Source organism: Delphinus delphis, chromosome 12, assembly GCF_949987515.2.
Source record: "Delphinus delphis chromosome 12, mDelDel1.2, whole genome shotgun sequence".
Taxonomy (NCBI): domain Eukaryota; kingdom Metazoa; phylum Chordata; class Mammalia; order Artiodactyla; family Delphinidae; genus Delphinus; species Delphinus delphis.
This window is the reverse complement of record NC_082694.2, coordinates 54,404,756-54,421,019: the sequence shown is the minus strand read 5'-3', so window position 1 is coordinate 54,421,019 and position 16,264 is coordinate 54,404,756. Positions and strand designations below refer to the sequence as shown.

Below are 16,264 nucleotides of genomic sequence, written 5' to 3'. Positions count from 1 at the left end.
TATTTGTTTATTTATTATTTTTAATTTAAATTTATTTATTTATTTGTTCATTTTTGGCTGCGTTGGGTCTTCGTTGCTGCGTGCAGGCTTCCTCTAGTTGCAGTGAGCAGGGGCTACTCTTTGTTATGGGTGCGCAGGCTTCTCATTTCATGGAGCTTAAATCACAGATATGGGCTAATTGTAACTTAACTTTCTAGGTTATTTGAAGTTCAGTCATGATTGTTTGTGTAGTTTGCTTACATATACATATATTCAAAGTTTCAGTAAATTGAAATATTCCCTAGATACTTTTTCAAATTTTCATATATTATGTAGAAATAATCTTTTAGTTTCCTATAACTAGTAGATGTAAGACTGAAAAAAAAAACTCTTCAGCCATTTATTTTCGAAAGATCTCCAAAGTAGTTGCATGGAAAATCAACTTTTTAAACCTCTTTGTTCTTATGCAGCCTCTTAGGACCCATTCTGCTCTCTGGCTTACTTTTTCTGATTTTGGGGGACCACTTTTCTTTTTAATCAAGGTAAAATTAATCATTTTAACCATTTTAAATTCAGTATATTCACGATGTTGTGCAACCATCACCACTCTCTAATTTCCGAAGCTTTTCATCAACCCAAAAGGAAGCCCCATCCCCATTACTAGTAACTCTCCATCTTCCTCCTCCCCCTAGCCCCTGGCAACCACTTAGCTACTTTCTGTCTATATGGATTTGTCTATATTGCCTATTCTGGACATTTTATATAAGTAGAATCATATGATATGTGGCCTTTATATTTGGCTTCTTTCACTTAGCATAATGTCTTCTGATTCATCCATGTTATAGCATATACCAGTACTTCATTCCTTTATTATGGCTGAATAATATTCCATTGTATGGACAATACCATATTTTGTTTATCCCTTCATCAGTTGATGGACATTTGGGTAGTTTCTACTTTTTGGCTATTATGAATAATGCTACTATGAACATTCATGTACAAGTTTTTATGTGAATGTTTAAGTTTTAAATTCTTTCTTTTAGGTATGTACTGAGGGGCCGAATTACTGGGTCATGTAGTAACTCTTTGTTTAACTTTTTGAAGAATGGCCAAATTGTTTTCCACAGTGGCTGTGCCATTTTACCTACTAGGAATATATGAGGGTTCTAGTTTCTCCCCATTCTTGCAAGCACCTATGATTTTTCCTATATTATTATTATTTTGTATTATTGCCATTCTAGTGGGTGTAATCTTACTGTTGTTTTGATTTGCAGTCCCCCAGTGACTAATTATGTTATATGTTTTTTCATGTGCCCATTGGCCATTTGTATAACTTCTTTGGAGAAATGTCTATTCAAGTCCTATGCCCATTTTTAATTGGGTTGTTTGTCTCTTTGTTATTGAATTTCAGACTTCTTTATACATTCTGGATACTTAACCCATATCAGATATGTGATTTGCAAATATTTTCTCCCATCTTCTGGGTTATCTTTTCACTTTCTTGATAGTGTCCTTTGGTGTACAAAAGTTTTTAGTTTTGTTGAAGTTCAATTTATCTATTTTTTTCTTTTGTTGTTTGTGTTTTGGGTGCCATATTTAGCCCTCACTTACTTTTTTTTTTTTTTTTTTTTTTTGTATTTTAACCTAAAATCTTTATTAAATCCTAGTTTAGTGTCTGTATTTTTTTTTTTTTTATTAACATCTTTATTGGGGTATAATTACTTTACAATGGTGTGTTAGTTTCTGCTTTATAACAAAGTGAATCAGTTATACATATACATATGTTCCCATATCTCTTCCCTCTTGCGTCTCCCTCCCTCCCACCCTCCCTATCCCACCCCTCCAGGCTGTCACAGAGCACCGAGCCAATATCCCCGTGCCATGCGGCTGCTTCCCTCTAGCTATCTACCTTACTACGTTTGTTAGTGTGTATATGTCCATGACTCTCTCTCGCCCCGTCACAGCTCACCCTTCCCCCTCCCCATAACCTCAAGTCCGTTCTCTAGGAGGTCTGCGTCTTTATTCCTGCCTTACCCCTAGGTTCTTCATGACATTTTTTTTTCTTAAATTCCATATATATGTGTTAGCATACTGTATTTGTCTTTTTCGTTCTGACTTACTTCACTGTGTATGACAGACTCTAGGTCTATCCACCTCATTACAAATAGCTCAATTTCGTTTCTTTTTATGGCTGAGTAATATTCCATTGTATATATGTGCCACATCTTCTTTATCCATTCATCCGATGATGGGCACTTAGGTTGTTTCCATCTCCGGGCTATTGTAAATAGAGCTGCGATGAACATTTTGGTACATGACTCTTTTTGAATTTCAGTTTTCTCAGGGTATATGCCCAGTAGTGGGATTGCTGGGTCATATGGTAGTTCTATTTGTAGTTTTTTAAGGAACCTCCATACTGTTCTCCACAGTGGCTGAACCAATTCACATTCCCACCAGCAGTGCAAGAGGGTTCCCTTTTCTCCACACCCTCTCCAGCATTTATTGTTTCTAGATTTATTGATGATGGTCATTCTGACTGGTGTGAGATGATATCTCATTGTAGTTTTGATTTGCATTTCTCTAATGATTAATGATGTTGAGCATTCTTTCATGTGTTTGTTGGCAGTCTGTATATCTTCTTTGGAGAAATGTCTATTTAGGTCTTCTGCCCATTTTTGGATTGGGTTGTTTGTTTTTTTGTTGTTGTTGAGCTGCATGAGCTGCTTGTAAATTTTGGAGATTAATCCTTTGTCAGTTGCTTCATTTGCAAATATTTTCTCCCATTCTGAGGGTTGTCTTTTGGTCTTGTTTATGGTTTCCTTTGCTGTGCAAAAGCTTTGAAGTTTCATTAGGTCCCATTTGTTTATTTTTGTTTTTATTTCCATTACTCTAGGGGGTGGGTCAGAAAGAATCTTGCTGTGATTTATGTCATAGAGTGTTCTGCCTATGTTTTCCTCTAATAGTTTGATAGTTTCTGGCCTTATATTTAGGTCTTTAATCCATTTTGAGCTTATTTTTGTGTATGGTGTTAGGGAGTGTTCTAATTTCATTCTTTTACATGTACCTGTCCAGTTTTCCCAGCACCATTTATTGAAGAGGCTGTCCTTTTTCCACTGTACATTCCTGCCACCTTTATCAAAGATAAGGTGTCCATATGTGCATGGGTTTATCTCTGGGCTTTCTATCCTGTTCCATTGATCTATCTTTCTGTTTTTGTGCCAGTACCATACTGTCTTGATAACTGTAGCTTTGTAGTATAGTCTGAAGTCAGGGAGCCTGATTCCTCCAGTTCCTTTTTTTGTTCTCAAGATTGCTTTGGCTATTCGGGGTCTTTTGTGTTTCCATACAAATTGTGAAATTTTTTGTTCTAGTTCTGTGAAAAATGCCAGTGGTAGTTTGATAGGGATTGCATTGAATCTATAGATTGCTTTGGGTAGTAGAGTCATTTTCACAATGTTGATTCTTCCAATCCAAGAACATGGTATATGTCTCCATCTATTTGTATCATCTTTAATTTCTTTCATCAGTGTCTTATAGTTTTCTGCATACAGGTCTTTTGTCTCCTTAGGTAGGTTTATTCCTAGATATTTTATTCTTTTTGTTGCAATGGTAAATGGGAGTGTTTTCTTGATTTCACTTTCAGATTTTTCATCATTAGTATATAGGAATGCCAGAGATTTCTGTGCATTAATTTTGTATCCTGCTACTTTACCAAATTCATTGATTAGCTCTAGTAGTTTTCTGGTAGCATCTTTAGGCTTCTCTATGTATAGGATCATGTCATCTGCAAACAGTGACAGCTTTACTTCTTCTTTTCCGATTTGTATTCCTTTTATTTCCTTCTCTTCTCTGATTGCTGTGGCTAAAACTTCCAAAACTATGTTGAATAAGAGTGGTGAGAGTGGAGCCCTCACTTACTTTTAACCTCTGGTTTCAATCTCTTGATACCTTTAGGCTTCAAATTTTTCTCTGGTAGCTTTTCTTTTTCCCCTCTTCAGATAATTATCTGCCCCAGTTACTTGCTCCTTAATCCTTACCCCATAGGCCATTCTTTAGAAAAACTCAAAGGTCCTCAGTTCTAGCATAGCTTTAGGTGCTTATGAAAAAAATTTCTTGGCTTTGGGAAGAAAAAACTGGCTACTGGTAAACTTTTTTCCAGCTTTGTTGAGATATTGATATAATTGACATATAACATTGTGTAAATTTAAGGTATACACTGTGTTGACTTGATTCACTTATATATTGCAAAATGATTAGTACCATACTACTAGCTAACACTTCTATCATGTCACATAATTATCATTTCTTTTTTGTGGTGAGAATATTTAAGTTAAAGGCTTGGGAAACAAGTTAAAGCTTCGGAGTTTAGGAGAAGATGGAGTGAACTTTTTATACCCTGGATATGTTAGCAAAATGTTATGACTGTTATATAACATTAATTATCAGTGTAATGGTAAAACTGAAGTTTGATAAGGTCCCTTCCTTGCAGGTATTACTGTCTAATAACCACATTGTCCAGGCAGGACCTAGGTAAACAGTTGAAAGATTAAGGGTAGACAAGATCTTATAGAGTTGACACTTGAATAAAGTATGGATGACTCTGAACAAAGAAAAGTCCTTGAGTTTGGGCCAATTGAAAGGGAACTTGAAATAATCAAACTGAATCTTTACCACACTGTGTTCATGGCAGTTTTCCTATAAGTAGGACTAATTCTTATACCATTGAAGACAATGATTGTTGACATTTTTCTCTCATGAGATGCCATCTTTTAGGGTTCCTAGACTTCGTAGATAAATGATTTTCATTTTTGTAAGTTACTTAGAGGTATAGGATTAGTTTTCCTGTCTCCCCACCCTGATCCCATTTAATGTCATAGGGTATACTTTCTGCTTCTTGGCTTCAAGAAATAATGCTTTCAAGAAGACAAGTTTTGTGTCACACTTTCTTTTTTTTTTTTTTAATAAATTTATTTATTTTATTTATTTATTTTTGGCTGTGTTGGGTCTTCGTTGCTGTGCGTAGGCTTTCTCTAGTTGCGGTGAGCGAGGGCTACTCTTTGTTGCGGTGCGCGGGCTTCTCATTGCGGTGGCTTCTCCTGTTGCAGATCACGGGCTCTAGGCGTGTGAGCTCAGTAGTTGTGGCTCACGGACTCTAGAGCGCAGGCTCAGTAGTTGTGGCGCACGGACTTGGTTGCTCCGCGGCATGTGGGATCTTCCCGGACCAGGGCTCGAACCCGTGTCCCTTGCATTGGGAGGCGGGTTCTTAACCACTGTGCCACCAGGGAAGCCCTGTGTCACACTTTCTATTTTTAATACTGCTTTTAACTTTTAAACATGCATTTTACTTTATCCCAGTTTCTGCTTTTTAGAAATCTTTAACTTCTTGCAAAATATATGTACCTTTTTTTTTTTAACTCTTGTCTCAGATTTCTTTTCAAATGTTTATTTCATCTTGATGAGAGAGAGAGAGATAGAGTGACAGAGAGAGCGTGCGAATGTGCATGAGAGAATGTCCTTATTAAAACTAGGCCATAAAGCAATTTCACTTTTAGTTATTTATCCTAAAGAAATAATCAGAAAGGGGCTCAATGCTATTTCTACAAGGATGTTCATTGAAACAATATGCATAAAGCACAAAAGTGGGCATAATCTAAAAATCCGTCGTAAGGTGTTGGTTCAGTAAATTATGGTGCATTCATTGGACTACTTGGCAGCCATTAAAATCATGTTGCAGGAGAATATTTAATGATGTGGGAAACTTTATAATATGTTAAATGAAAAAATACAAATTGAAAAACTGTATGGACAATGTGCTCTCCGTTATTTAATGACAGGTCTATGAGCATAGCATAAAATTTGAAGGCTATATACCAAACTATTAACTGTGGTTACCTCTGCATGATAGGATTATGGGCAGTTTTTTCTTGAGGAAACTGTATATTGCTTTTATATTTAGGAAAAAGTTTTTTGAGTTCTAAGCTGTATTGCTGATCATTTTAATAGCTTCATCTTGTGCTTTAGATGTTTAATGCTTTGTTCTTTTTCCTCTCTTGTCTGACATGTATGTTGTAGTTTCCTAACATGGAAAAGTTAGGTGTAAATAACCTCTTCTAGAATCTTGCATCCACAGAGAAGGTGCAGAATCATTGTGTTATGAAGATGAAAGTTGGATTTGTGGTTGATAACTTCATTGCCTTAGGTTATGATATTGTTGAACCCAATGGTTATTGGGTCAGTGATTATTGCAGATAACTTTTTGCATCCTCACTTGGTCACTCCATGAAGGAACTTGGTCTCTGTGATAGAAATAAAATGTTGTTCTGAAAAGGGTATTACAGTTTACATGTATTCTCTTACTACATGTATTAGCTTGCTAGGGCTCCCAGAACAAAACACCGCACATTGGATGGCTTAAACAGCAAGATTATTTTCTCACAGTTTGGGGTCTAGAAGTCTTGGATCTAGGTGTTGCAGGTTTGGTTTCATCCAAGGCCTCTCTCTTTGACTTGCATGTGGCTGCTCTCTTGCTGCCTCTTCACGTGATTGTCCCCCTGTGCACATGCCTTATTGTCTCTGTGTGTCCTAATCTCCTTTTTTTGTAAGGATATATACATAAAATATATATAATATATATGAATATATATATAATATATATTATATATATATTAGGGTTTACCCTAATGACCCAATTTTAACTTAATTAACTCTTTGAAGGCCCTATGTCCAAATTCAGTCGCATTCTGAGGCACTGGGGGTTAGGGCTTCAACATATGAATTTTGGGGAGACAGTTCAGTCCATAATAGTATATATCATTTGTGATGAGTTTTAATGACAAAGTAGTATGGATGAAGTAAATTTTATTGTGAATTATTAATGGTTATTATAAACTATTACAACATCTGAAAGAACTACAGCTGTAAGTTATATAGGGGAGAATGTAGAAGATTGTAGATGTGTTAGCACCAACTTTTTGTAATCACCACTGGAAAAGTAACTCAGACTCTATGACCTACTGATTCAGGTCACACCTAATGTGATTCAGGAGTCCTGGCTAACACAACACTGCCACTAAAATTTGGGAAATGTATTGGTAATACGCCTTCTGCCATTCTTCGAAATAAATTTTTTTTTTTTTCTCCTAGCTGGGCTACATGACAGGACCCTGTGGTGGTTGGTGTCTCATGGTCCTAGAGAAATTTGTAGACCCTCTCCCTTATATACTCTTACATGTGACAATGGTGATTGTTTTCTCCCCAATGAATCCTGGGGCTGACCTGGACTTTTAACTCACACTGCTACAGTCTCCTGCTTGTGGATCCTTCCTAGGGGTCTCATAGAGTGGGACCTGTTTTGTGATGTATCCAAAACTGATCTCTTTTGGGTTAGTAATTCCTTAAGGGAATGTTCTTGTTGAAATACAAAATATTTTCATTTTCTACCTATATTTGGGAGACCGAAGGTGACTATCTCTTAGGAAATATAGTCCAGAGTTTTAGTTTTTCTGTTTCATTGTTACTGTGTTAATGTAGTTACGATCTATAATATTGGTGGAATTATTTAAGCTTCAGGAGTGTCAGACTGGATTTAAAGTTTTTCCTCATTCAAATAAAGGCATACTGTGTTTATGTGTTATAGGTGTATAATGCATTTACGAGATGTGTGTATATATTCACACACATACTTGGTAAGATAGTTTGATTAAAAAATGAGAAATTTGGGCTTTTATGGGTAATTGCTCTATTTTTAACTTAATGGGGTCATGGAAGGTTCATGGAATATGAAGTTCAGGTTTTAGCTCTTCCAGTTACTTGCTGTGTGATCATAGGCAAGTCTTTGAACAAATTTTAACTCCTTATAATTGAATAAGAAACAGTAACTAGGGGCTTGCCTGGTGGCACAGTGGTTAAGAATCTGCCTGCCAATGCGGGGGACACGGGTTTGAGCCCTGGTCCGGGAAGATCTCACATGCTGCAGAGCAACTAAGCCTGTGCGCCAGAACTACTGAGCCTGTGCTCTAGAGCCTGTGAGCCACAACTACCGAGCCCGCGTGCTACAACTATGGAAGTCCATGCGCCTAGAGCCTGTGCTTCGCAACAATAAAAGCCTCTGCAATGAGAAGCCCGCACACCACAATGAAGAGTAGCCTCCGCTTGCCGCAACTAGAGAAAGCCCGCGTGCAGCAATGAAGACCCAATGCAGCCAAAAATAAATAAATAAATAAATATATTAAAAGAAAAAAAGAGGAATAGAATTAAGATCAGTGAGCAAGATACAAAACATTTGCCCCCTGACATTTAGAACTCCCTGTAAATGGAATGTGCAGACCTGAAGGTCTGTTAGTTCTTTGTGACTGAAGTTCTGAATTTGTTGGGTCATAATAGAAGGAACTTATGTATTGTGGAATGTGGTAATGAAAGTTGATTGTTTATTTTCATTTTGAGAGTCTCAAAGTGTAGGGTTTTGTTTTGTTGTCTTTATAAAGGTAAATAATTTATGTCACATTTATATAATTAAAACAATAACTATAAAAATATTTATTAGTACTTTAAAGTGTAGATTAATCATCAAGAAATGTCATAACATTAAATATCCCAAAGACTCATCTGTTATTTCTTTTCCTTCTCCCTCTAGTGGGCAGAAATATTTTAAAAACACCACATGGAAAGGGTTATTAGTATTGAGCGTATCACAATATAGTCTCAGCTTTTTAGAAGATTAATAAATGTTAATATTTCAGAATCATTAAAGAAAATGCTTTATTCCTTTCTAGGCATAATAGTGGATCTTTGAATGTTGAAGATGTTCTTACCAGCTTTGACAATACAGGAAATATTTGTAAGTTATATACCCACTGTATAGAAATATTTTTAGTGTTTTTAAAGTGAATTTTTAATTTTTTTCACAGTGTTTATTTTATTGATGTGTGTGTGTGTGTGTGTGTGTGTATGACAGAACATAGGTCAGGAGGAACACTGGATTCTCCAGTACTATCCCTTTTGTTTCTTGTTTTCATTTTGACCTTTTCAGTTAATCAGTCCAACAGAGGGGCTGTCTCTCCCTTCTTTGCTGTGTTTGGGTGTGTGTGTTTCTACTTCTTGCTTCTTCTCTCTTTCACTAAAGAGTGAACCCAGAACATTTTTCTTTGCCGCTAATATACTTTAATACCAGAATGATTTTATTTTATGCATTATTATAATATTATAGGATATATTGATTTCTTATCTAAGTCTCTGATTAAGTCATAATAGATTTCTCCACTGAGAAAATCATTTAATTATAATGTCACGTAATGAAAGAAATCAAACAAGAAATATCCTTATATCACTGTGTTAAACAGCATACCATGATAGAAGCGGTGTACTCCTTTATGTGTTGCATAGGCTATTTTTCTTAAGATAGTGGATAATCAATGAAATATTACCATTTTAAATGTAAAAATTATACTCAAATACTTCTCAGGAAATTTCACAACTGTAACTACTTATTGTCTGAACTAAAATAACATATTCTGCTAACAGTACTACGTTATCAAATGCTTTCTAATTTTTGATCTGCATAGAATAATGTCCAGCAATACTCAGGCAATGATTTTGTTCTTATGCCCACATGATGGCAAGCTTTTGATTGTGGAGGAAAAAAATTTATGTATTTTGTCACTAAGGAATCTAACTATCCTAAAATTATCCTAAAATGTTTAAAATAATGTAGGTTTCTTTTTCACGGATAGTGTTAAGTATACCTTTTAGTTTCTCTGTGTTGGCACTTGCTGAATTCTTTCCCAGTATTTTTCTTGGGGGTTGGGGCAAGGTCTGGGTAAGGGATACTAATGGTGGTTGAGGACACATTCTCCTTTAGTTCTGTGGTAATGTAAAATATCATTAAGTCAGGCTTATGCATACCCAATTTAGGAACATAATTCTAGAACCTTAAATGTGGATTTTTGATTTGGTAATGTAAAAATCAAGTACTGTTCCCAATGGCTTGGTATGAAGTAGGGCCACTAACTGGCAGCATTATGTAAAATAAAAATATTTTCCTAAAGGTCTAAGCTATTATTTTGTGTATGAATAATGTGTTACACCCCCCCCCCCCCACCGTAAGTTGTTGTTGCATTGACAAATGCAGAAATTGTATGTTAAAAGCTTTTTTTCCCCCACTGCTGCCCATTGTTTGGTAGAAAGGTTTGAGCCTTTGGATTGAGACACCTACATTTGAATCTTGGTTCTGAAATTAATCTTGAGCAATTTATATTATCTCTTTGAACCTCAGTTTTTTTTCATCTCTTAGAACTGGACATAATGTATGGAAAGTGTATAACATATTGTATTCCTCATACTTGATACTCGGTAAATGAAACTCTTTATTATTACCAGTGGTGAGTACCTCTAAAGCTTTGCAGTTTTTTTTCTAATAATGAAGAAAGTATTTTTAAAAATTATTCTGGGGCTTCCCTGGTGGCGCAGTGGTTGAGAGTCTGCCTGCCGATGCAGGGGACACGGGTTTGTGCCCCGGTCCGGGAAGATCCCACATGCCGCAGAGCGGCTGGGCCCGTGAGCCATGGCCACTGAGCCTGCGCGTCCGGAGCCTGTGCTCCGCAACCGGAGAGGCCACAACAGTGAAAGGCCCGCGTACCAAAAAAAAAAAAAAAAAAAAAAATTCTGATGTTTTAAAATAAACTATTTTGATTGAACTAACAAGGTGGGAAAATAGATCAAATTAGAAAAATAGTAATTTATTAAAATGTCTTGTCATAAATGTGGTCTTTTTTTAAAAAATAAATCTATTTATTTATTTATTTTTGGCTGCCCTGGGTCATTGTTGCTGCGCAGCCTTTCTCTAGTTGTGGTGAGCAGGGGCTGCTCTTCATTGTGGCGTGCGGGCTTCTCATTGTGGTGGCTTCTCTTGTTGTGGAGCACGGGCTCTAGGCGTGTGGGCTTCAGTAGTTGTGGCACGCGGGCTCTAGAGCGCAGGCCCAGTAGTTCTTGTGCCCGGGCTTAGTTGCTGCGGAGCATGTGGGATCTTCCCGGACCAGGGAATCGAACCCGTGTCCCCTGTACTGGCAGGCGGATTCTTTTTTTTTTATTCTTTTTTGCGGTACGCGGGCCTCTCACTGCTGTGGCCTCTCCCGTTGCGGAAAACAGGCTCCGGATGCACAGGCTCAGCGGCCGTGGCTCACGGGCCTAGCCGCTCCACGGCATGTGGGATCTTCCCGGACCGGGGCACGAACCCGTGTCCCCTGCATCGGCAGGCGGACTCTCAATCACTGTGCCACCAGGGAAGTCCGGCTGGCGGATTCTTAACCACTGCACCACCAGGGAAGTACATAAATGTGGCCTTAAAAACCTGAATGTATTGCCAAGTAAGAAGTGATAAAAATAAGACTTCTTAAAACATTTTGTTTAGTGTAACTTTTATATTATACTCTTTAAAAATGTATAATGATACTTCAACTTAATGTAAAATTGATAAATTCCTGTTACAATAAAGTAAATCTTGATTATAACGTTTATATAATCTTTGCCAAGGCTTAAAGTGATCAAGGATTGAAAAAGTGATTTCTCATTTGATGTCTCAAATGTTTGATTTTACCCTAATGGTGACATTAGATTGAGTTTGTGACTGGAAAACCCAGCAGAGGGCGCTAAAATCACAATTCTGTCTCAACAGATCAATATAACTGGAATAAATACCTTGAATAGTAACCCTAAGCTTTCATCATGTAAACATAGAAATATGTATGTGTAAACATCTGTATTTGATTTATTTCTTATGTATTTAATATATTCAACAATTCATTAATACAAAAGAATAGATTTTCCTGACTGATATTTTTCTTCATTTTTTTTCATTTTTCTTTAAACAGGACAATTTATTTTTATTGTTATTTATTTTAATTAATTAATTAATTAGTTATTGGCTGTGTTGGGTCTTCGTTGCTGCACGCGGGCTTTCTCTAGTTGCAGCGAGAGGGGGCTACTCTTCGTTGCGGCGCGCGGACTTCTCATTGCAATGGCTTCTCTCGTTGCAGAGCATGGGCTCTAGGCACGTGGGCTTCAGTAGTTGTGGCACACGGGCTCAGTAGTTGTGGCTCGTGGGCTTTAGAGCGCAGGCTCAGTAGTTGTGGCGCACATGCTTAGTTGTTCCACGGCACGTGGGATCTTCCAGGACCAGGGATTGAACCCTTGTCCCCTGCATTGCTAGGTGGATTCTTAACCACTGTGCCACCAGGGAAGTCCCAGGAATTATTCATTTACTTCAGGAGTTAGTTTACAGGTTTACATAACTTCCTGATAATAGAAAAAATAACTTAATTAAAATACTTTATAGTTACAACCCCCCATACATGTTTATACAAAATACACATATGTGAATATATACAAAATATATTCATGTTTAGTGGAACTATTAATCTCAATTTTAAGTTAACTTCAAAAACAAGTAATGCTTTTATTCATTGTAAATTTTCAAAGATGAGACAATCAGTCTTAGTCCGAGTTTGTTTATGCTCTCACCGGAAAGATATGGAAAAAATCTTTAATTTTGGAAAATTAATGAAACCTCTAGATAATTTCTTATTTCCTGATATGTTAGAAAAGAAAATATTCTTTATGTTTACCTCTGTTATTTTTACATGTGTGGCTTGCAAAATGTTTTATGTTTTTGAGATATCCTTTCAGTATTTGAATTCCTTTGAATGTTGTAGGAAGAAATTAAAATGAATCTCCACACAGTCATTTCTCCATAATGATTCATTGCTCTATAGGATATGACCCCAATCTTATTTTTACATGTTTATATTTGCTGCTGTGGAAAACAAATTATTTTGAAAGTCAAGCTTCTTTTTTGCTTACCTCTAACTAGGGTTAGGTATGCATATTCCATCTTTGGGTTCTAGTACTTGAGAACGTACTTCCTTTTTAACTATCAAAGCTACTCTGTGGAGAGGTTGTGTCTGCTATTGATTCATCATGCCTGGAAAGAGATGCAATCAAGCAACCTAGGGAAAAGTATAGGATGCATCCTTCACTTCAGACGAGGTGCTGGCTGCTTCTGTGTTTCACGTAACATGCCAGCTTGGGTCACAAGAGAGTACTCTGCAAGCACGCAGCAGATCTCTTGCTTCTGTTTTCTCTGTGGGCAGAGTCTCCTTTCCAGCCAGTCCCTGACCTCCAAAGAAACCCCATCATGCTGTATCTCTTCTGAAACCATTTTCTCTTTCTCCAAGTCATCTCTTTCCTCTACTGAAATGAATTTTTGAAAAATGTGATTCTCTTCAGCACTTAGTTGATCCAAATTTACTGTCATAGTATATAATACAACTATTTGCTACGTGTGAAATCTCATCAGCGCTTGGGATATAATTGCTTCACTTGGACTTTTAGCACGTCGTCCTTGACAGCATGAACATATGATTAATACTTCTCATACAATTTATTGTATACAATATATACAATATAATGTGTATAAGCCATTAAAGGCTTAGGAAGCCAATAGTTGTTATATTTCATTGCAGTAACCTAGTGTGATTCAGGAGTCCTGGCTAACACAACACTGCCACTAAAATTTGGGAAATGTATTGGTAATACACCTTCTGCCATTCTTTGAAATTTTTTTTTTTTTCTCCTAGCTGGGCTACATGACAGGACCCTGTGTTGGTTGGTGTCTCATGGTCCTAGAGAAATTTGTAGACCCTTTCCCTTATATACTCTTACATGTGACAATGGTGATTGTTTTCTCCCCAATGAATCCTGGGGCTGACCTGGACTTTTAACTCACACTGCTACAGTCTCCTGCTTGTGGATCCTTCCTAAGGGTCTCATAGAGTGGGACCTGTTTTGTGATGTATCCAAAACTGATCTCTTTTGGGTTAGTAATTCCTTAAGGGAATGTTCTTGTTGAAATACAAAATATTTTCATTTTCTACCTATATTTGGGAGACCGAAGGTGACTATCTCTTAGGAAATATAGTCCAGAGTTTTAGTTTTTCTGTTTCATTGTTACTGTGTTAATGTAGTTACGATCTATAATATTGGTGGAATTATTTAAGCTTCAGGAGTGTCAGACTGGATTTAAAGTTTTTCCTCATTCAAATAAAGGCATATTGTGTTTTACGTGTTATAGGCGTATAATGCATTTACGAGATGTGTGTGTATATATACACACACATACTTGGTAAGATAGTTTGATTAAAAAATGAGAAATTTGGGCTTTTATGGGTAATTGCTCTATTTTTAACTTAGTGGGGTCATGGAAGGTTCATGGAATATGAAGTTCAGGTTTTAGCTCTTCCAGTTACTTGCTGTGTGATCATAGGCAAGTCTTTGAACAAATTTTAACTCCTTATAATTGAATAAGAAACAGTAACTAGGGGCTTGCCTGGTGGCACAGCGGTTAAGAATCCGCCTGCCAGTGCAGGGGACACGGGTTTGAGCCCTGGTCCGGGAAGATCCCACATGCCGCGGAGCAACTAAGCCCATGCGCCACAACTACTGAGCCTGCACTCTAGAGCCTGCGAGCCACGACTACTGAGCCTGCATGCCACAACTACTGAAGCCCGCGTACCTAGAACCCGAACTCCACAACAAGAGAAGCCACCACAATGAGAAGCCTGCGCACCGCAACCAAGAGCAGCCCCAACTCGCCACAGTTAGAGAAAGCCCACGCACGGCAATGAAGACCTAATGCAGCCAAAAAAAAAAAAAGTAACAGTAACTACCTTGTAGTGTAGTAAACATCATATTAGGTAGTGTGAAAATAGTATGTAAACTGTAGATAATATTTGTATTAGTTTTTATTGTTAGTATTGATATCATGTCTCATTTGTTCTTAGACCTTCTCAATATCTTTGATATTGGAAAATAGCACAAGACAGGAAATATTTTTGGTGTGTGCCATCCTGTTTTAATATTTTGTACATGAAAACACAGTGCAAAGCTACATTATTAAAAGTATAGTATTACTGCAGAAATACATATATAAATCAGTGTTTTAGAAAAGAAGGTTCAGAAAGACAAAAATATATGTGATTTGTCACATGATGAAGATGGAATTTCAGTAAGAGTGGAAAGGATAGATTTTTCAATAAATAGTATTGGTTAGGAATTTAGAAAAAGATAAACCAAATCTCTCCTTTATACTATATAAATACCAAAATAAATTTAAGATAGATTAAATATTTAATTAAAAAATTCTAACACTCACAGATTTTTCAGATGAATAATTTTAAGATGTTGAAATAAGGAAGGCCCTTCTACGTGTGACGCAAATCCCTTGAATTTAAAGATGAATAGATTGACTAAATAAAGATTTAAAGTCACTTTATTCAAAAAGTATCAAAAAAGTTGAAAGACAAATGACAAACTGGTAATTATTATTTATGAAATATATGCAGAGATGTATTCTCTTTATTGTGTGAAGAGCTCCCACGAAGAAATAGCAAAAACAGGCTGTAGATCTATAAGAAAAAGACAAAGCATAGTTGAAAATTAGAAAAAGGTATTTCACAAAAGTAATACCAATACTCTATAAACATATCAAATGATTATTTTACTAGTAAAGAAGTAACGAAGTGCAATTAAACCAGTGAGATAGAATTTTTGTTATCAAATTGGTAAAGGTGAGAGAAGATAAGCCATGTTCAGCGAATTGTAGGGAAATGGGCCTTCGCATCCACTGTTGGTGGGAGGGTAAATTGATTCTACTTTTCCAGAGGCAATCTGGCAATATCTTTCACAATGTTAAGTACCCATTTCATTTGACTAATAATTCTTTTTCTAAGAAGTAGTGAAACCAATATGCAAAGGTGGAATGTAAAGGAATTCATTATAGCACAGTGAATAACTGGAAAAAAACATAAATCTTTAATTTTAGGTGACTGGCTAATTATGGATAATTCATGAGATGGAATATTTTGTAGCTGTTCAAGATCTCTAAGACATATTAGGTTAAAATATTACTGCAGGGAATATGATTCGATTTCTGTAATATATATACACTCATTAAGTAGGTATGTGTATGCATAGTACTATGTCTATATATTCATAGTGTTTGTTAGGGTATTGGAGTTATGCATGATTATCACTTTCTTCTTTATGCTTTTTAGTATTTGTTTCCTTATGGCTTGTATTAGGTAATGTTGTTTTTATTTTGAAAAAAGTAGATATTCTTTAATTTACAAATTGAGTATTAATTTTTTTTTTACTGAAAACTGTGATAAAACTCAAATTGCATAGGACAGTACTGTGGAAAAAAGGAGCAATTCATTTTACTACTGATAAAAAATGT

The 16,264-nt window shown here is 36.4% G+C and overlaps 1 protein-coding gene across 2 annotated transcripts in view; it reads left to right on the top strand.

The window, feature by feature from the left end:
- Positions 1-16,264, top strand: part of CAMKMT (calmodulin-lysine N-methyltransferase) — a 397,264-nt gene that overhangs the window by 21,853 nt on the left and 359,147 nt on the right. For both annotated transcript variants that reach the window (XM_060026700.1, XM_060026701.1), the window contains exon 3: positions 8,751-8,815. In XM_060026700.1, coding sequence (XP_059882683.1) covers positions 8,751-8,815 — 65 coding nt within the window. The remainder of the gene's footprint in view (positions 1-8,750; positions 8,816-16,264) is intronic.